We start from the raw sequence: 21,558 nt of genomic DNA, 5'->3' as shown, positions 1-21,558 counted from the left end.
AAAATAAAATTCTTTATAAAGTTTAAAATCATATATATATATATATATATATATATAAGTATTTTCGTAAAGAAATAAATTCTCTAATAAATTTTTAGAAAGAACTTGAATTAAAAAAATAAACAAGTCATGACATTAAGAAAATAAAATGAAACTTTTATTTTAATAAATTTCACACGAATTCGATGTAATTTGGAATTTAGAGTTACAATAATCAAAAGTACCACATGAATAATATAATGAGTTTGAAAGAAACATTTTTATTTTTATTTTTTTTAAAGAGGTTCGACACGCCCATTCGACTCTCCACGCACCTCCAATGTCATTTACCTGAAATATTAAATATGGGATAAGCATACATAGTATACTTAGAGCATCCACAATGCTTGCACCCATAGTGGGTGCAATAGAATGTGTCCCACTTCTACTGCACCCACTCCAACAATGGTATTGCACCCACCCGGGTGCAATAGATTTTAATTTCATTTTCTCTTTACTTTTATTCTTTTTTCAATTTAAATTAAACAACTTCAATTTTAACAACATAAAATTCATTCAACTAAAAATCCAAACATTACAAATAAAATTAAAAAAACAACAAATATTTACTTGCATTTAAAGTCGTCGAACTACGGGTCAACCGGACCAAAGCGTGCCCATATATGCTCAACCAAATCGTCGCGGATGCGAGCATGCAATCGTGCATCCTTCAAGCTTGCATTCCGTGCCAAATAGGCGGCGAACTCCGGTGGTGCTCCGGAATTGAATTGTGTTTGAGGAGTAGAACTTGGTCCCTCGCCGTCGTCACCGTCAAAATTACTTGCATTTCCACATTCTTCCTCAATGATCATGTTGTGCAATATGATGCATGCAAACATGATCGAACTCATTTGCTCCGCCTTCCACAAACGCGACGGTCCTTTAATTATACCCCACCGAGCCTGAAGAACACTGAAAGCTCGTTCCACATCCTTCCTTGCAGCTTCTTGCATCACCTTGAACCTCCGCTTCTTCTCATCGTTCGGAAACTGGAAGCTCTTCACGAACACCGGCCAGTCCGGATAGATGCCGTCTGTTAAGTAGTATCCTCGAGTGTGGTGAGAATTGTTGGCGAGGAAGTGCACAGCCACTTCATGCCCCGCTAAAACATCGTTGAATAGCGTGGACTGGTGGAGCACGTTGATGTCGTTGTTGGACCCAGCGACTCCAAAGAATGCATGCCAGATCCACAAATCTTGTGAAGCAACAGCCTCTAATATAATTGTTGGCTCGCCTTGATCCCCTCGAGTGTAGGCGCCGTGCCAAGCCACGGGGCAATTCTTCCATCCCCAATGCATGCAGTCTAGGCTCCCCAACATTCACGGGAACCCATGGCGGGCTTCGTGCATTGCAGTGATGCGTTGCACATCGGCAGTTGTTGGCCGCCTCAAATACGTGCCGCCAAAGATACGAACGACGGCCTTGCAGAATTTCTTCAAGCATTCCAACGCCGTCGACTCTCCTATACGGAGATATTCGTCACAACAATCAGCAGAAGTTCCGTATGCCAATTGTCGAACAGCGGCAGTGCACTTCTGGATCGGGGAGAAGCTTAAGCGGCCAACAGCATCCGAACGTTGTTGGAAGTAAGGATCGACTTCTAACGCATTGACAATGCGTAGAAACAACTCCCGGCTCATGCGAAATCGACGGCGAAAGAATTGTGGCCCATAAACAGGCTCGACGGCGAAATAATCGCGATGGAGGCGCTCGGCTCCACCTTCACGGTCACGACGAATCACTGCTCGCTTTTTCGTCGGGCGTGGTGGAGGTGGATCGAAACGATATGAACTTGCCACTGTCATAAAATTCACAGCACATCTCATAAAAAATAAATCGGGAGCTTGAGTAGGATCGGGAAGAGGAGGAAGTTGTGCGGGATCAACATGAACTTCTTCGTCGGATGAAGAATTTGAGGAAGAATTATTGTTGGAAGAATTGGTGGATGAAGACATTTTTTTTAAGAGTTGAAGAGAATTGGTGGATGTAGTGTTTGTGATTGAGGGAATGGGATATATATAGGTGAAAAAGGAAAAAAAAAGAAAAAAAAAATTCGGCCGAAAGACCGTTGCCTTCAACGGTCAAATGACCGTTTAATTTTTTTTTTTTCGGAAATGGGGCGCGTGTAAAACACGCCCCTCCTTCGCTCCCACTATGCACGAGTGCGTTCGAACGCCCCCTCCCTTCGCTCCCGGGTGCGGCAACGGCGCTGGGTGCGATAGGCCGGGTTCGATCCGGCCATCGCACCCAGCGCTGCAGATGCTCTTAGTGTGGGAACATGCAATTATTGTCCACGTTAATAAAATGGTAACACATACGATCATAACATTCAAAACGACACAGTTTTGCCAATCTGGAAGCCACATCATTTAAAATAGTAACACCCTAATCTAATTAAAGTGTTAAATATAAATTTAAATATCTTTTTAGCAGCGGAAATATAATAAAATAAATTTTTTTATAAAAATAAATAAAGAATTTTATTTTATTATATTTTCGCTGCTAAAAAGATATTTAAATTTATAAATTAACACTTTAATTTATTTTTTGAGGATTTTTTAGTCATGTGCTAAAACAGAAAAAATATAAAGGTGATGTATTTTGGGGCGGATTTAAAGATGATGTGCAATTGTAGACTTCAAAGAAAGGTGATGTATTTAAGGACGAATTTTAAAGGTGATGTGCAATTGTAGAATTCAAGGAAATGTGGTGTATTTAGGGGCAATTAACCCTTGAATAACATATGAGTTAAACAAATACTACAAAATATAGATATTGTAATCATGTAAATGTGGACTTGGTTACGTAGAAAGACTGAAATATATTTATATTGCATGCGTGAGAATTATAGATAGTATAGATAGTTGATTTCTTTTTGAAATACAGGATATAACTTTCTTCGGAGTTATAACTTATAAGTCTTCTATTCGGCGTGAAAGATCACAAGGTGCAATAGTATGAATCATTTTCAAAACTTTCATTTTAAAAAATTTGGAGAAATGAATTGTGGAAATTGAACCTTCAACTTCGTATTAATAGAAAAAGTTTTCACTGACATTAATCATTTTTTTAGTTAGGAATTAATTAGTAAACTACTCCCAAAATATATATTATTACACCGTCAAACATAATTCAATTAGTGTGCAGATCCAAGTAGTTTAAGGCAAATTTGAAGTGCAGCCAAACTCTAGCGCCAATCGAAGCATGAGGAATAATAGTACTTTTTCAAGTCCCATAATATATTCTGCCCACAAAAAATATACCTATTTCATTGAGAGACTACCATTTACTACAATAACTTTTCTTTTCCCTTTGCTATTGAGAAAGTAGTAATGTTGTATACATTTCACAGGACAAGAATGCCTATAAAGGGAGAAACTACTCAAATAACACCTGAAACTCGCAGAGATGATAATGTAACAAAAATAAGCCACAACATCATAAAATAAATGCTAGTAATCCACGCCCAATGCCTCGGGCCACCTAGCTCCGCACCCAATGTCATACGTCGGAACACTAGAACAACGATACAGCCTACCGACGTTGCAAAGAACATGAGCAAGGAGAAGCTCAACCCCCCTGCATTCTCTATCCTTAACGGTTCCTTATACGCGATGTAGTTGTACACCGTGTTGATGAGCCATGGCACGCCAATGCCAACATATATATTAACCGAATTGCTGCATCAACATAAACAAAACCACGTATGTTTACAGATAATATAGCTGTTGGAGTTCTCATGGAAAATGTAGTACGGAAAAACACAGGAGTAAGATTTAAAGGAATCTTGTAATTGATAATCTTCAGTTATTTTATTATAGTTAGAGATTTTGAAGGAAGTTGGGGAAGCATATTTGAAATCATATACTACTTAATTTAAGTATTTGATGGTATGTATGAGAGAGAGTAAAGAACCTGCAAGTGATGTTAGCTATGGCAGAATCTGCTGTTATCTGCCGCTCTGCTGCAATCTTGCTTGCAACTAAATCAGGCCACGACGTTCCAGCAGCTAAAGCTGTTAATGCAATGGTGTATGGATGAATACCTGCACATTGAAATTGTGTATAAATTTAGTAGCTTAAGAGTATGATAGGACTTCTGAATCTAACATGTATGGATAGTTGCAAACCTGTGACACAGCTTATTAGATCTGTGAGCTTTGTCACGATATAAGCTATCCCAGCGATGAAAGCTAGAGAGAAAACAAATGCAATCCATCCGTGAGCAATCTGATACGGTGGCACAAATGCAAACAGTAATCTCCATGGTGCAATGAGCAGCTTCCAAAAAGCCTTTGCAAGGTTGAGGCATGGATTGTTTAGTTTCCTTGATTCTGCGCTCTCCAACTGTTCAAGGAAGAAAAAATTATTCAGAAAAAAATGAGATATAAATGCCAAGAAAGGCAACAAAGGAGATTGGTAGGTTTCCAACTAAATGATGTATGATGCATCATCTGAATAAAAGAATCTCATGCAGAGAGATAGTCATTGGTCAAAAATAGTGTTGCTGTGTGCATGATTTCACATATGTGTGTTAGAGGGTGGACGAGCCATTTTCAAACGAAGTGGAAGGAAAAATCTTAAGAGTAGATTGGAGGACCCCTGCTGTTAAAAGTATCTAGTGTTGCCATATACCACATACAAAGTAAAGATTAGGTAAAATAAGGCTAAATAGATTACCGTGACAGCATCAATAAACTGCTGCTTCCAGATGGAGAGCAGATCATCTTTCTCGGGAATGTCATCTTCAAGAGATTGTTCTGAGGAAAATTCAGCAACGTCGGTATTGGGCAAATTTTCATATTCAATGACTGAAGTTTAAATGTCTACAAGTAAAAACCATAAAAGTTGCTAGAGACAAAAGAATTTAGCCATTGTGATAGCCAACAAAGGCCTTGTTAGCAGTGCATCTTCGTAGCATATTAATAAACATTACAGGGCATATAATATATATCCCATTGGCAGAATCAAGCAGATTGCATTTATAATGTTCCAATGAATCGAACTTCTTTGACTGAAATCCTCAAACATCATGGCACGAACCCTTATTTGGCATCCTACACTAAGAAGCCATGTCTTCTCATTTCATTCTATACAAAACACTATCTTGAGTGCACAAGCTGCATTTCACTATCTGGAAAATGATATAGATCTAATTACAATCCTTTGCCTTCTGTCTACATAGTACTGGTGAAGTACTGATACTGGATCACTTTCCCGATATTACAAAAATTACTCTAATGTATGGCAGCAACATCTACTCATTGCTTCGTATCGACATTATCAATTTCCAATAACGGTAGAAGTAAGATGGTAGCATATGGTCACGAACAAAATTGCTTGCAACTAAAGGAGCAATTATCCAGGAAAAAAAAAAAAGGAAAGCACAGAGAAAAATGGTAAATCAGGAAATAAACTTCACTAACAAGGATTACCTTGGTTACCAGAATGGACAGAGTATATGTCGACAATATTCCTGTTTCTTACTTCATCACCTTCATGTATTCCAGAGTACTTATGAGGAGCTTCATCTCCTTTCCTGCACCGTGGAGTTTTTTCTGGTACCCAGTCTTCCGGCCTTTCATCTCTTTTCCTAATTAACACACGTGATGGAAAGAGCAGAACTTGGATTCATTTATCCTTTAAAAGGATAATAATAAACAAAAAGGTTCTAGGCTGTTTAGTTTTGCGGAAGAAAGAAGATAATATAAAGCATACAAACCAAAGACCTACATGGGTAAGGATACGTATGGCCAACGTTTATCTTGAGCGTAGGCATGTATAAGCAGAAGACCATATTGCACTACGGTGAACAGCGCTTCCCAGAGAGTAATCACATTTGGAGTCCATATCTGCAAAATTAAAGTTATTCTTTTAAAGAGAGTTTGTGATGCAATTAAGGAAACATTCATTTATGTAGCATAGATCCAAAATGATGAGTGTATGTTATATGAACACTAATGAGAGAGTAATTGAAGTTTTAGAGGAGTTAGTCAAATAAACCACTCACAATAGAAGTTACCTCCCAAGTTTTGAGTCTGCAGTGAAATTATTTCAGACAAAAAATATTACCTTTAGTATTATGTATAGCCAAATGTAAGCCCAAAAAGACCAAAATAGCCCTACAAGCCACACTCCAATATCTGCTATCTTTTTAAGTTCTCCAGCTTTAGGAACAACAACACAAACAGCATGGATGGGAAATAGATCAAAAGCAGCAGAACCAACAAGTGTTCCTGGACCTAAACCTGTTCATAAAATTGATAGGCAGTGTTTACTATTTCGAGTAAACCCAATATTTCAGTAGAAATAAGGCAACTCCTAGGCTGTATTGCAATTTAAACAGGAAAAAGGAAGAAGTCGGATTGAAAATGCTATAAATCACCACATTTCTATTAGATTCTTGCCTCAGTTCGCAAAAACAAACATCAAGACATCACAGACTCTCAATCTCATCAGAATTAATCGAAACAAGAAAGATCATGACTTTACCAAAATTTAGTTTTTCACCATTAATAATCGAGGTTCTTTTTCACACATCTTTTTGAATCAAGCCAATACTACATTTGGTGACATATTGCTTGATCGGCTTTCTATCCCAGAAGCAAGTACATATTCTATAGAAAGCCACAATTAGCCATGCATAAGTCTGTCAAAGATTCTAGAGCCTACCAACTGACAGAAAATGAAAACTTTCTTGTAATGTTCATGGTAAACAATTGGTATCTCAAAAGAGTAAGAATTCAATAAACTACTGAAAATAATTGATGGCCAAGAAATAACATGTTACTGGAAATGAGTGATTCAAGTGCTCAAGAAAGGGAATTATAAAATATCACAACAAATAAAAATCTATGAAGAGAGGAAGAAAAATTTAAGCTTTCACAGTTAATTTGTCACTGAAAGCTCAGTGGCACAAAAGGTTCTATCACAAATATTGAAGAAAGTTGCAATTGTAAAAAGGGGCAAACCTCCAGCATACAACTGTCCAATATTTCTTATGGCATCAATTGTTGCCAATGAAATCTGAGGAAAACTAGTCCCGAATGCCAGCAGAGCTATGTCAGCTACTGCATAATTCCAAACCTTTTTGTTTTGAACAACTTTAGCATTAGTACTAGGATCTATCTCTTCCACAGCTCGAGATTGCTTGACCACAGTTTCCATGGACCGGAAAAAAACGATCAGTAATAGCTGATAATCCAATAAAACAGTATGCAAGAGCCAGGAAATATAAGAAGCCCCTCAAACCAAGGTCAAGTGTGGTCTCATAATGGAAAAGCAAATAAAAATGGCATTTCTCATGGCCAAAGGTATTGGAACCTCCATGCATGCTCTCCGAACTGCTATTATTTAGTGGGGCCATCTAAATTAATTAAATAGTTCAGATTTCACAGCTCAACCATGGCATCAGTCTTTCCTCCTTAACAACTAGTGTAAAGTGTACCTATATATATATATATTTCATATGAAAAGTTAGGAAAGTTATACTCATGAAAACAACATACAAAAATCAAGAGTTCAAAACGACATGAAATTGCATCATATAGTTTACATAGCATGGAGATGGAATATATTTTTGCCCGAATCAACGAAAACTTGCTTGGACTCAAGACTCCACAGAGGGGTTGGTACAAGATGTCTACGATAGAGGAAGATAGATCCAAGTAGACTATGAGTAGAATAGACTATAGATGATATATGAGAAGGACAAGGTAGCACTTAGACGCGACCAGAGCTAAATTATGTAACAAAAGAGTAGACAAAAAATGCTCCTTGTGATATGATTCTCGACTACTCCCTCTCCAATATACCACCATAATTCATCTATATGCACAGCTTGGAAATCAATTAATTTGAATTATATGTCGCAGAAGAGAGTTAATTATCACAAAATTAATCTTGAAAAGTGCAGTTACCAACAACTTCTTGTTATATGAATTATTTATTCTCCAAACCAAGTTCATGAAAAAACTTGTGTCATGCCATTAGTTTGGTTTAGCTTATACTAACTTGGTTATGGATTCGTGCACGGTCTATTGTACTACCTTAATTAATTAATTATAATATGTATTCATTTCATTATACAATTTGTATCTGAAAAAAAAATGTCAAGTTACACAGGCCCACGCAAAGAGTATGCAAATAATAGTAACTAGTTTTCCGTTCGTATTGGAATATAAAATACGAGGATTGTAGTTGTACCAACAAAATTAAACACTCGCCACAAAAATCTGGAAAAAAAAATAAAAGTGGCAAAAAAATTCACCTGATGCGCAAACAGCCACAGAAACCGCACGCTCTTAATCTGACTAACAATTTACATATGAGATCATAAATTGACGGCATTTAATAAACAAGGTCCCACCACCAGCAAAACTCATACGTTCAGTTTGACTGCTCCCATTCGTAATCAAACAAGCCCAATAATTATAACAAAGCAAAATAGAACAAGAACAGCAAACGCAATCACACACCGAAATTCTAGAAATTCCGAATTTTATGGCAGCAAAAAACACACACAAGTCCGACGACGGAATAATAGCTAAAACTAAGAAGCGGCGACACCAAAAACTCACCGAAAAACGGAGATTTTCGGCGGATTCGCAGCGAGCAGATCTACAAATCGGCGGCGGGAAGTATTTGGGGGAATGCAGAAGATTATTTATGTGGCATGTGGAGATAGAGAAGCAAACGTGCATGGACTGAGATAGCTATCTGAATTCTATATATATAGGAAAATTAAATAAGTGTTAATCCAATCTCTAACAACTTTTTCAAATTTTGAAATTTATTAATTCTATTGTAGTTTTTAATTTGTATTCATTTAATTCTAGTTCTATGGGAAACAGAATTCTGAATAATGACCATATTTACGGGTCATTTACTTTATATGATTAATTTTTCCAATTCACTTACAAATGTGGTGTAGATGAGATGACACAAATTTTAAGAAAATATTGGAAAATGTGTATAAAATAGGGAAATGGTCCCATCAAATTTGAATTGTTAGTTAATTAATAATAAATAGTGTGTAAAATGAGTTTTTTGTAAATATTTTGCGTGAATAAGGGTAAAAATACAAAAGTATATATCCTAAAATGGAAATATCACACTTATTGGGGATAGACGAATATGACAAAAATACCATACTTATCATGGATGAAGAAGTATGAATTAAAGCAAAACTAGCTCAAATTATAAAATTTAATTATCAAAGGTTTTTGCAAATATCTCAAAATGTCAATCATTCTTAAATTAAAGACTAATCTTACTATTTTTAATCAATCTATATTCATATTTACATATACATTTACTATTATTTTAGATAAAATAACATGTCATCCACTAACCCAACACGTTACGATTCAATCGCGAAAGAAACTCTAATAATAAAAACAAATACAAAAAATAAATATAATTGCATGTTTGCAAAATTTATTATAAAATTGATAAAATCTTTAATATTTGAGGTAGTAGTCTCGACCAATAATCCTAAATCAAAATGCGCATTAATTTGATTTTGATTCGATTTCACATCCTAATATTAATATACTAATATATATGGGGATCTAGTCTTGTGATAAGACTTACATGCCATTATTACTTAAATAATTAAATAAATTGTACTCCTGTGATAATATGAGTTTGAATTTAAATATGATTATCCTTTCACATATATTGATCCACTGAATGTTATGCAATACACGTTTGTTTTAGGTTATTGAAGCAATTTGATAATCTTGAGCCGCCAAATTGTTTGTATAGTTTAATCAGTGAAAATCAGACTTGGGTGTTTTTAATTAAAAATCTGGTTGTGACCAACATGAGACGATGACACGGTTGCTTTCAGTTTTATTTATTATGTTGTTATTATTATTTTTATTTTATTTTTTGCATACTAATTGATATATATGGAAAAGACACTAAAGCTGCATAGAAATGATCATGCAGCATGAACGTTGAAATACATCAATCTTATAGATATTTAACATTAAGAAGCAAATATAGTATTATCATGCCCTGCAGATCCCAAAAATACTGTCTACTATTTCATTTTTGTACGTCTCGAAATTATAAGCATAATTTTCTTAGGAGGTGTGCATTAAATTTAATTTTTTTCTTTAATATATTTATATTTAATTTTCCTTTAAATTGAGCCTTTTGTTATCGATGAGTAAATAAGGTTTTAGTAGAGCAACTTTTTGTACTTTATTGGTCTAATGTACAAGATACAACTATTATTGGGAAGTCGACCATTGGAACATATTGATTAGTTGCTAATACTCTTTTAAGTTGGACGTGTTTAATCATTAGTATTACTTAAGTGTGTTTTTCTTTATAAAAAAATGTGACTATAATCAGGGACGGAGCCAGGAATTAAATTCGGGGGGCTGAACTTGAACGGGGTTCGGGGGCGGTAGCCCCCGAGAATTTTTTTTTGGGCATTCTGTATATTTAAGGTATTTTTTTTTATTAAAAAACGAGCATAATACTAATAATAACGAACAATATTTTCATAGATTATATAGTTTCAAACTTTCAATATATCACAAAACTTTTTTTGGACGTTCCGTATATTTAAGACATTTTTTTATTAAAAGGCAAGCATAATAATAATAATAATAACAAACAACATGTTCATAGATTATATATTTTCTATATATTACAAATTAGTTTCAATACATTATAATTTTTTTTAGCATTTCATACATATTAGGCATTTTTTATTAAAAGACAAATATAATAATAATAATAACAAACAATATTTCATAGATTATATAGTTTTAAATAACAAAATTATCCTTAAATTAAGTATACATGAGAGAATTTAATAACCAAATACTCTTTTATAAAACAAAATTATTTTATAATAGGTATAAATATATATTTATATATATTAAAAAAAAACTCAAAATTTGGGAGGGGGCTCTAGCATAATTACATCGAGTATATATGTTACTCTCTGTATATGTTAGTATAGGTGGAGTGTGATCATGTGTCCGTGTATACTAAAATATATACACATATATATAGATCACAAAGAAATCTCATACTTCAATCATGAATATAAAAACCATTTATCATATGGAGTATAATGATTCTATTCAAAATTCCCTATAAAATATTATTAGTTCGTCGTAAAAAATTATGAATTTAGAAAAATAAATTTTTTGTGACTTACAAAATTTGAATTTTGAACCATAAATTCATTTAATAAAATCATGATTCCACCATATAAGATCTTCACGATTTAAAAACTCATAATAATTCTTATTTTACATGATAAATATTTGAATTTATTTGAACCACTTTATATATATAGAGCCAACTTGTGAGATAGCCATATTGAGCAATTAAACTCAATATTTGGCCACTCATCTAAAAAACACAAATTTAAGCTATTTTTTTTACGTTTTATAACTTTTTTGCCCTTAATTAGGCGGACTGGGTTAGGGTTACGCAAATAGGTTGGGCTTCGGATCGGGTTGGGCTCGCCGGTTATGATGGTACAAATGGCACTATTAGTGTCAATTGTGTCATTAATTAGGTATACTTGGCACAATTAGTGCCAATTGTGCCAAGAGAAAGGGCACGGCCGGCTGACTTTCCCGCGGCCACTGGCAGTTGGTACAAATGACACTATAAGTGCCAAATTGTGTTATACATTAGGTACACTTGACACAATTAGTGTCAATTGAGCCAAGAGAAAGGGCGCGGCCGTGAAGAGAGGCGCGACCACAAGCAGTTGGTACAAATGACACTATTAGTGCCAATTGTGACATTCATTAAGTACACTTGCACAATTAGTGCCAATTGTGCCATTGATCGCTCAGCGGGGCAGTGAGCAAAGGAGAGAAGGGGTGCGCGAGCAAGGGTATTTTGGACCGAAATTGTAAAAAATGACCATAATTTGTGTTTTTTCAGATGAATGACCAAAAATTGAGTTTCATATGAGTCCACCTTTCAAGACAAATAACATGGAGCGTTAAGAATAGAAATACAAAAAAATGTATTCAGCAGCCGTATGGACCCAACACTTTCTCAGGTATGCCTCTCGTCGCTACTCACCACTCGTCGCCTTGATTATGTATATAGTTGAACACAAATGTACATATATATAAACACAAATATGCATAACATTACACACAAATATATATAGGATGTGGTTCTAGAGAGAACTACATTATTTGTGAGAACGTTAGAACCATCAAATCTAATGCATCAACTGTTAAAATTAATGCACTAAAAGACATAAAAAAAAAAAATTGCTCCCTTCAGGATTCGAACCCAGGTTCTGCATTCATCCAACAAGATGATGCATCCACCGTAGATCTTGATGATCGAATAACTGAAAATGATTTTCCGTTCTTTTTTTATTTAATGGTTCTTTCTTGAACCTCTCCCTATATATATATATATATATATATATATATATATATATATAGAGAGAGAGAGAGAGAGAGAGAGAGAAGGGTTCAACAGAGAAGTTAAATATTGTGGAGAATAGAGAATTCGTAAAATAAAAACGAACAAATCTATAATTTTAATGAACAGATCAATGTACCACATGAACAGCAATTTGCCAAGGGTTCGAATCCTACTGGTGGCGAGGTTTTCTTTATTTTTACTAAATACGACTGTTCATTACTTATGTTGATCTGTTCGTAAAATGAATAGATTTGTTCATAATGAATAAAAAGATAATTCTCTATTGAACTCAACCATATATATATATATATATATATATATATATATATATATATATAGGGTTTGGTTATAATGAGAACCACACTTATCGTGAGAACATAAGAACCATTAAAATCAATGCATCTGCTATATAAATTAATGCATTCGCTATTAAATTTAATGCATCCGAAAATAATAAAAATTTTGCTTCCTTCAGGATTCGAACCCAGGATCTGCATTCATCCACCAAGATGATGCATCCACCGTAGATCTTGATGATCGAATGGCTTAAAATGGTTCTCCGTTCTAATTTTATTTAGTGGTTCTTATTTGAACCTCTCCCTATATATATATATATATATATATATATATATATATATATATATATATATATATATATATATATATAGGGGAGGGCTAGAATAAAAACACTCTTAAGTGTATAAAATATAAATGATTTTCAGCCCTTAGATCATCAAGATCTACGGTTGATTCGTAACCCTTTTGGATGAATTCGTGGTCCTGGGTTCGAATCCCAAAGGTAGCAAAAATTTATTTTTCACAATTCGTAACCATGTTGGATGAATTCGTAACCATGTTGGATAAAATTCGTACATTAAAAAACGTTTATATTTATATTTTAAAAAGTGTTTTTACTGTAGTCCTCCCCTATATATATATATATATATATATATATATATATATATATATATATATATATATATATGGGAGCGCTGCAATGAGATCCCCTACATGTAGTGAAATCTTATGTTGATTTGTGAGTATTGATTTTATGTATCCTATGACTGATATTTATCTAGAGGGCGAAATTTTTTACCAGGGTTTGAATTCTAAAGGAAGCGAAAATTTTATCATTTTTTTAATATCGTTATTCATCAATATATACTGCATTATTCAACATTATATATGCCTTATTTATTGTACTCATAATCCCACGAAAAATAGCAATCTCACGAGAGTGCACCCCTATATATTTAATTCGGCCAATTTAGGTTGTTCATTTGATTTAATTATGTACATCTAGATATTTAGTCATGAGTTTTGATTGTCATATTGAATTTTGACCGTTTGAGTTTTCTATATTTGCACTTCGGATTTGATATTTGGCTTGAAATTTTTATTTAAATTATATTGAACAACAGGAATAAATATAAATGAGGTGGTCTCCTGTAAAATCGATTTTATAGTGAAACCGCCTTCACAATGATATTACTTCAACATACAAATGATACTTTAACATTTTAAAGTATCTTTTGTATGTTGAAGTAGCTAGTATCATTGTGAAGACGGTTTCACCACAAAACCGATTTCATTTGAGTTTTTGTGAATACAATATATTTATAATAATTATAAATTTGAGTTAAAATTAATTATGAGATCAAAATTCGAATTATTTTTCAAAAATGATTCATAATTCGACATATTTTATGCGGTCATTCGCACGAATACGATACGAATCACTACATATTTTTGCGTAATTATGCTAGAATATATGAGTGCTTCGTACTGTGCGTGTGTCTGCAATTTTTTATTTTTTTTTGCGTAATTCTAAACCTTGCCTTTCCTTTCTGTTTTTTTTTTTTTTCAATTAAATGCCTTATTAATTGCCCAAGTATAAAGTTTATTTGTTGTTATTTATTTTGACACTTCACATGTGCTATCGTTATTCCTTAAATCTTGTAGAACCCAATCACCACTTCACTTTTAAATTATACTGCACTAGAAGTAATGGGTTGCTGCATATCGCAAAACCAATAAATATGTACTAAAATTAATGGGCGGTGTGTGTCCTAAAATCAATGAATTGGTGAAGCATGTGTATTCTCTTCTCCTGATTCTTCACAAAAGAAAAAAGTGAAGTCGCAATGAAAATTTCTTATTTTTGATCTTTTCTTTATTTCTTGAAAGATTAAATCATATATATAATTTCAACATTATTTATTATTGTTGGTTCTCCTTTGTCATGGATAATATGTATACTGATTTTATAAAATTAATTTTAAAAGTCCCTGTAAATTTGGTGACACTGAACTTAGCGGAATGCTATTGTTTTCATGTTCGAACACTTGGAATTCATTAAATTTACTTTGGTATAAAATAAGTGATTCGTTGACTATCAATTTTTTTTTTTATTTGTGATTATTAAAAGAAGATTATAGTTGGAGATTTAACTTCATAACTTCGAACAACTTGTCGAAGTGGTGATGATGTGATTCTGATGGAATATGATTAGGGTTATCTTTTATGTTATACTCACTTTGCATTAGCGTGTTCTTTTTATTATTATCATCCATTCACAAAAAGTGAGGCTTAAACAGGTAATTATCAACACTATTATCTCTGAATGCCAAAGTGCTTTTGTCAAGGGGAGATACATTTTGGATGGCGTCGTGGTGCTCAACGAGTTGATTGAAGAAGCCAAGAAAAAGAAGAAAGGCTTGACTCTCTTCAAAGTTGTTTTTGCAAAAGCTTACGACTCGGTTGAATGGGATTTCCTTGATGAAATGATGGAGAAAATGAACTTCAGTCCTTTATGGAGGAAATGGATTGGTGAATGCCTTAGTTCAGCCCGTATCAACGTTCTGGTCAACGGAGCCCCCTCGGGCGAGTTTCAGTTGGAGAGGGGCCTTAGACAAGGCGACCCCCTTTCGCCTTTCCTTTTCTTGATTGTTGCCGAGGGTATTCATCTTCTCACCGAGAGGGCGGTCCAGAGAGAGCTTTTGGTCCCGTTCAAAATTGGGAATGGCGAGATTTGCATTTCCCATCTTCAATATGCGGACGATATGATCTTCACTGCTTCAACTGTTAGAGAAAATGCATGGGCCTTCAAATGTATTCTCCATCTGTTCGAGCTGTTATCGGGGCTCTCGGTTAACTTTGAGAAGTGCAGCATTTATGGTCTGGGTATGGAGAGTCAGTTGGGTGAAAATATGGCAGCTCTGCTTAACTGCAAACGGGGAGAATTTCCAGTTAAATATCTTGGTATTAAGATTGGAACAAGTCTCTGCTGTGCATCTGAATGGGATTATCTCATCGAGAAGGTGAAAAGAAAAATCAGAGGTTGGAAAAATAGGAAATTCTCGTTCGCCGGGAGACTTACTCTTTTGCGCTCTATCCTCTTTTCTATTCCGATTTATCAGCTGTCCTTCTCCAAGGTCCCGAAAAAAGTTATTTCTGAGATTCAATCTTACATGGCAAAGTTTCTTTGGAGTGGGGACATGGAGGAGAGGAAGATCCATTGGGTCAAGTGGGAGGACTTGTGTGTCGAAGTTGGCCGAGGGGGGTTAGGTCTTAAGGATCTGGAGTGGTTTAATACAGCCCTCATGGCAAAATGGATGTGGCGCTTGCTATCGGAAAAAGAGTCTTTGTGGGTTAGGGTGATTAAGAAAAAGGCACGGGGAGGTTAGGTGGGATGGCAGCGGGCTAATCACTGCCGGGAGGAGGGTGGTTCCGTCGGGTTGGTGGAAGAACGTTCTCGGCATTAGCCAGGGGGAGACTGGAAGGTGGTTCAGAGAAAACCTTAAGATTTTTACTGGAGAATGGGATCTGTTCTCATTTTGGCATGACGCCTGGATCAGGGAGAGATCCCTCAAAGAGCTCTTCCCTAGACTGTTCCGTCTTAGTTCTAACCAGGATGGTTCCATAAAAAATATGGGGTTTTGGGCAGAAGGCTCGTGGTGTTGGAATCTGGAATGGTCTCGGCCTATTTTGGAAAGAGAGCAGGATATGGTCCATTGTCTCCTTTTGGCTATTGATAAAGCTCGTTTATGTGAAGGACAACAGGACGGATGGTGTTGGAAAGCTTGCCAAAGCGGAGCCTTTTCAGTTAAGTCGGCTTATAAAGAAATCAGCTCGAGGAATGACAACCATGCAAATCGAGGTTATGAGGATTTCTGGCAGATGATTTGGAGAGCCCCGGTTCCCCATAAGGTGATCACCACGGTCTGGAAAGCCCTTAGAGGCCGAATGGCCACTTGCGACAATCTTTTGAAGAGACGAGTGGCTATTCAAAGCGCTGATTTGAAGTGTGTGAACTGTAAATTGGAGGATGAGACGGTCGAACATCTGTTTTCCACATGCCGCAATTCCGAGGAGTTATGGAAGGGCTTGCTTCTTTGGCTTGGGAAAAGTTCAATTTTTCAGGCAACGATTAAAGATCATCTTCTCGCCTTTGTCAACTTGGGGACTAAACAGGATTTTCAGCTTCTCCTTGGGGTCTGGATGTGCACGATTTGGTGCATTTGGAGAGGGAGAAATAACAGCAAGTTTAATCTTGGAAGCTGGAGCAAAGATAAGCTGTTGACAGAGGTAAAAACGAGGCTTTGGAGCTGGAGGCTGGCGTTCAATCTGCAGATTACTTCTCCAAATTTTGGAAGCTGGTTTGGAGCTGTGAAACTCCATGGATAATTCTGGCAGCATCGCTCTTTTCTTCCCCCTGCTTGGTTTCTCTTTTCTTCCTATGTTCTTGTTTCTTTGATGTAGGTACCTCTGGTACCGTTTTCTTTTTCCTCAGTTTTCAATATATCTCCCTTTTCCTGAGCTTAAAACATTTCTATATTTCTATATTTTTACTCTCATTCACACAATATTTACCAAAAAAAAATTCATAAACCATTTGTTAATTAATTACCTAACATATCAATTTTGGTGAATCCATTGCCCCACTTTATAAACATCTTCCAATACTTTCTTAAAACTCTTGTCTTTCAAATGTTCAATCCACTACACTTCCAATATTTTATACTTGCCTAGTTTGTATAAAATTCTCCTTAGGGCTTGTTAGGCGATTTAACCTGGCTTTTATAGACAAACTATCTGTGAGGATATTTGTATATAGTTATTAAGAGGTTATTAGAGGTTAATTATTTGCTAATTACAATTTAATAATTTCAAAACAAATCTAACCATTCTTAAAGTTTATAAATACATGAACATTTTGCACTTTGCAATTCCTACATGATCTTCAAACTTCAATCAATTAAACATTCACTTTTTTTATTCTTCTTACAATTGTGAACCATACGGGATCATCCCATCAATCACTATATTACAATTAAATTAATCAAATTATAATGAAATATTGTAATACTAGTCATACTTACTGCTTGAATTTAGAACTGTGATTATTGATCAGCATTAATTGCTTCCAATTGAAAACGAACCGACCAACAACTCTATCAATTTGGGGGCCACCCAATATTCGACATGTGACACAAAATGTTGAATAGAGGCCAAGTATTGCTAATTTGCTATATATTCAATAAACGAAGGCTGTACCTAATTCTAGACAGTGATTCCTTGATGCTATATTGAGAAATAAAGCATATTATTGGAGACTTGGAGTATATAGTTATAGCATATTTATGATAATATACTAGAGTGTAGGGCCGGGTATACTTGTTATTACTATCAAGATAAAAATATGAAAATTGTGAGATTCTAAACCATAATTACTTTTTGGTTTTTATCACTTTGTGTCGATATCATGATTAAAAGGTTATTGATTTAAATTTTTGTCAATATATTTCAAGTGAAAACATAACAATTCGGCTCTAAATTTGAAATTATTCTCGAACAAGCGGTTCCATTTCTGCTTGAAATCTCTCGATTTCTAATGTGTTTTGGTTCTCTCACGTTCTCACCGCTTCGAAGCGCTACCAACAATCGTTCCTTATTCTTGCGTTGTGCATCGACAATCACTCTTTATTTTTATCTGGAATGTCATATAAATTGAGATATTCTAATTCGATTTTGTGCAATTACTTGACCTAAATGGTGTTTACATGATTGAAATTCACAGTCACTTGTAAATTCATTTGATCTACTAACTACGTCATCACAGGGACATGAAATGGGATCTAGCAAATGCCATCGCATAAAATCTTGATTGGTTGGAAGCCGTTATCTCTTGTCAAGAAATTATCCACATGTAAGTGATGTTTTTTAATATATATATATATATATATATATATATATATAGAGAGAGAGAGAGAGAGAGAGAGTGGGGCTATAATAAAAACACATCTTTTTGTAAAAACTAAAAACGGCTGAATTTTATGTAGAACACGCATGAATTAGCTGTGTAACTGTATGAATTGTGAAAGGTCCTGAGTTCGACTGAATTCTATGTAGAACACGTATGAATTTCGCAATTCATACAATTACACAGCTAATTCATACGTGTTCTACATAGAATTCATACATTTTAGTCGTTTTTAGTTTTTACAAAAAGATGTGTTTTCACCCTAGCTCAACCCTATATATATATAGGGGGGCGGTTATTCAATAAACCACCCTTATTTTAAGAATTACGAACCAGCAAAAATGCATGAATTTTATGTATAACACGCATGAATAAACTGTATAAAGGCACGAATTGCGAAAAATAATTTTTTGCTACCTTTGGGATTCGAACTCAGGACCATGAATTTATCCAACAAGGTGATGAATCAACCGTTGATCTTGATGATCTAAGGGCTGAAAATGGTTCCTAATTTATATTTTAAGAAGCGTTCTTATTTTAGCCTTCCCCTATATATATATATATATATATATATATATATATATATATTTTTAGAACCATATGTAAGTGATGATTGATCGGATAGGAGCACTATATTTTTTTTAAAATTTGTTTTTGGAGTGAGACAGGAGCACTAATTATGAACAAAACATAGTGACAAATGTTGTGCGGTGGCCACATCATGCGCACCAGTTTGGTTGGCTCAAATCCATCCCGAAATTCGACCCGTACCCTCGCTCAAACTATGACTCATATTTCATTATATAAAATTGATCATTACTATTATAAATAAAAATGACAATATGAATAAAAATAATTTTTTATTATAAATCAAATAAAAGTAATAATATTTTAGGGTAAATTGTATGAAAATACCCGACCTTATACCAAAATATGATTTTTTTTTTTTTTGATAAACTTTTTAATTGTATCAAAAAATATATAACGACCTTGCAATCGGTTGCAATGTCGGCCCGAAGACATCTTCCGACTAAATTCAATTAGGGTCTACTGCTCACGTGTGGGCTTTATCCGATGTGGCAGAAATTAATTGTATTTGTGGGTTGGTGTGTGTGCAATGACTGAACCACGTCGTTTTCGATTGAGACCAAAACGTTTTTCTAGAAATTGGATGAATTTCTGGAAGAATTTTGTCGAAGGCGAGGGGAGAACGATGGGAAGAGGAGATTGTGAGATAAGCTAGATTGAATCCTTAATCCTTATATGTATTGCAATCGATTTATTTCTTGCTAAAACGACGTTGTTTTATGCAAATGGAAACGACACGTTTCATTAGCCGGTCCGACTAGTCATCTCAGCTTTCCAGAGATCCACCTCAGCATCAATTTGGGGGGAAAATGTCTCCGGACCGACATTGCAACTGATTGTGAGGTCATCATATTTTTTGCTACAATTAAAAAGTTTGTCAAAAAATCAGATTTTGGTATAAGGTCGGGTATTTTCATGCAATTTATCCAATGTATTAAATAAAAGTGACGATTATTACTCTTCAAAGCGACAGTTGCAAAAATAAAATTATTCTTAATAAAAGTGACAATATTAATAAATAAAATTGACAGTTCATACACATAAAAATAAATTAATCAAATTCAAATTGGGTTTTAAGTTGGGTTCCAACCGGACCCAACCCAAACTCAAGTCCGAGGCGCACGTACCATAAGGTTGCGCATACAAAAGACCGGCCCAAACATGACTTGTTCAATTATTCTTAATCCCCACAAAACTTCAGATTTTTTATGGGGCTACACCATGTTTTAATAGACCACAAAGGGTCGGATCTGACCAATCCATCTTTTAATGAGGGGTTTGGTTTGAATGAAAATGCATGATTGATAAAATATTTAATTTAATTTAATATTTTGTTTTTATAATTTGACTCGTGATGCAAAATCCGGCTCACGCTCTAACCAATCAATTGGAACCATCCAATTAAATGATTATTTATCATCCCAAAATTAATTAATTGTTTTTAATCATTCTCTAATCGATTTGCAAAATTTGCATCTGAATTTTGAAAGTTAAAAATCTTTACATTTGTACTTGCAATTCTGCCATATAATTAAATTACGTATCAAAAGTTATACATATTGAATTTGCTTGGTTTAATTATATATAAAGTTAATAATATTAATTTATTATTTATTTAGATGGATTGAAATTTTAGAATATTTCAAGGTCTTTGATAACTTTCATAATTTGTGCTAGTTTAATACTTCCTTTGTTCCACTTTCATAATCTTATATTTCCTTTTGAAATGTTCCAAAATATAATTCACTTTTTAAATTGAATTACATTAAGTATAGAATAATAAATAAGCACAAAAAAAATTACATATAAATTATAGATATTTTAAACATATTAATCGTACTTTCTTAATATGTGTGGAGAAACAATATAGACTATCAAAATGGGACGAATGGAGTAATTTCAGAGACAAACTCATCCCACATGAGTTATCTAGTCTAACGTGACCCCTCGTCTACAAAACATCTTCTTAAGTGGATGCGGGTTTTAAGAAAAACAAGTTGTGTATTTGGTGAGTGGAGAAAGAGTCCACAAATTAAAAAAATGATAATAGTTAATAGAGTTGTTTTAAAAATAATGGGTCTATTAGTGACAATGTGTGTAATATGTGAAAATTGTAATATGTGAAAATTATAAAGGTGATAATTATTGGAATTAAGTTTAACAAAAAAAAATGTTTTATAGACGAACGAAAATGAAAAATAGGTTCGTGGATAGACGAAGTATTAGAATTTATCCACA

The 21,558-nt window shown here is 34.3% G+C and overlaps 3 protein-coding genes across 3 annotated transcripts; all 3 read right to left on the bottom strand.

Moving 5' to 3' along the window:
* Positions 1–629: 629 nt before the first annotated feature.
* LOC130993853 (uncharacterized) lies at positions 630–1,358 on the bottom strand. The gene is made up of 2 exons (XM_057918890.1): positions 932–1,358; positions 630–835 (listed from the first exon to the last, which is right to left on the bottom strand). Exons 1-2 carry the CDS (start codon positions 1,356–1,358, stop codon positions 630–632), a joined length of 633 nt encoding a protein of 210 aa, XP_057774873.1.
* Positions 1,359–1,844, bottom strand: LOC130993852 (uncharacterized). Its single transcript, XM_057918889.1, has one exon. The coding sequence runs from the start codon at positions 1,842–1,844 to the stop codon at positions 1,359–1,361; it is 486 nt and encodes a 161-aa protein (XP_057774872.1).
* A 1,480-nt stretch (positions 1,845–3,324) lies between these two features.
* On the bottom strand, positions 3,325–8,435 carry LOC130995371 (magnesium/proton exchanger-like). The gene is given in 10 exon segments (XM_057920640.1): positions 3,325–3,719; positions 3,955–4,084; positions 4,169–4,385; positions 4,719–4,798; positions 5,474–5,631; positions 5,772–5,890; positions 6,111–6,286; positions 7,010–7,217; positions 7,219–7,485; positions 8,308–8,435. Coding segments are annotated over 9 exon segments (1,572 nt in total). The 5' UTR covers positions 7,405–7,485; positions 8,308–8,435; the 3' UTR covers positions 3,325–3,421.
* Positions 8,436–21,558: the final 13,123 nt, after the last annotated feature.

Source organism: Salvia miltiorrhiza, chromosome 7, assembly GCF_028751815.1.
Source record: "Salvia miltiorrhiza cultivar Shanhuang (shh) chromosome 7, IMPLAD_Smil_shh, whole genome shotgun sequence".
Classification (NCBI taxonomy): domain Eukaryota; kingdom Viridiplantae; phylum Streptophyta; class Magnoliopsida; order Lamiales; family Lamiaceae; genus Salvia; species Salvia miltiorrhiza.
Note: the sequence above shows the minus strand (reverse complement) of the source record. Positions and strands in the feature narration are given on the sequence as shown.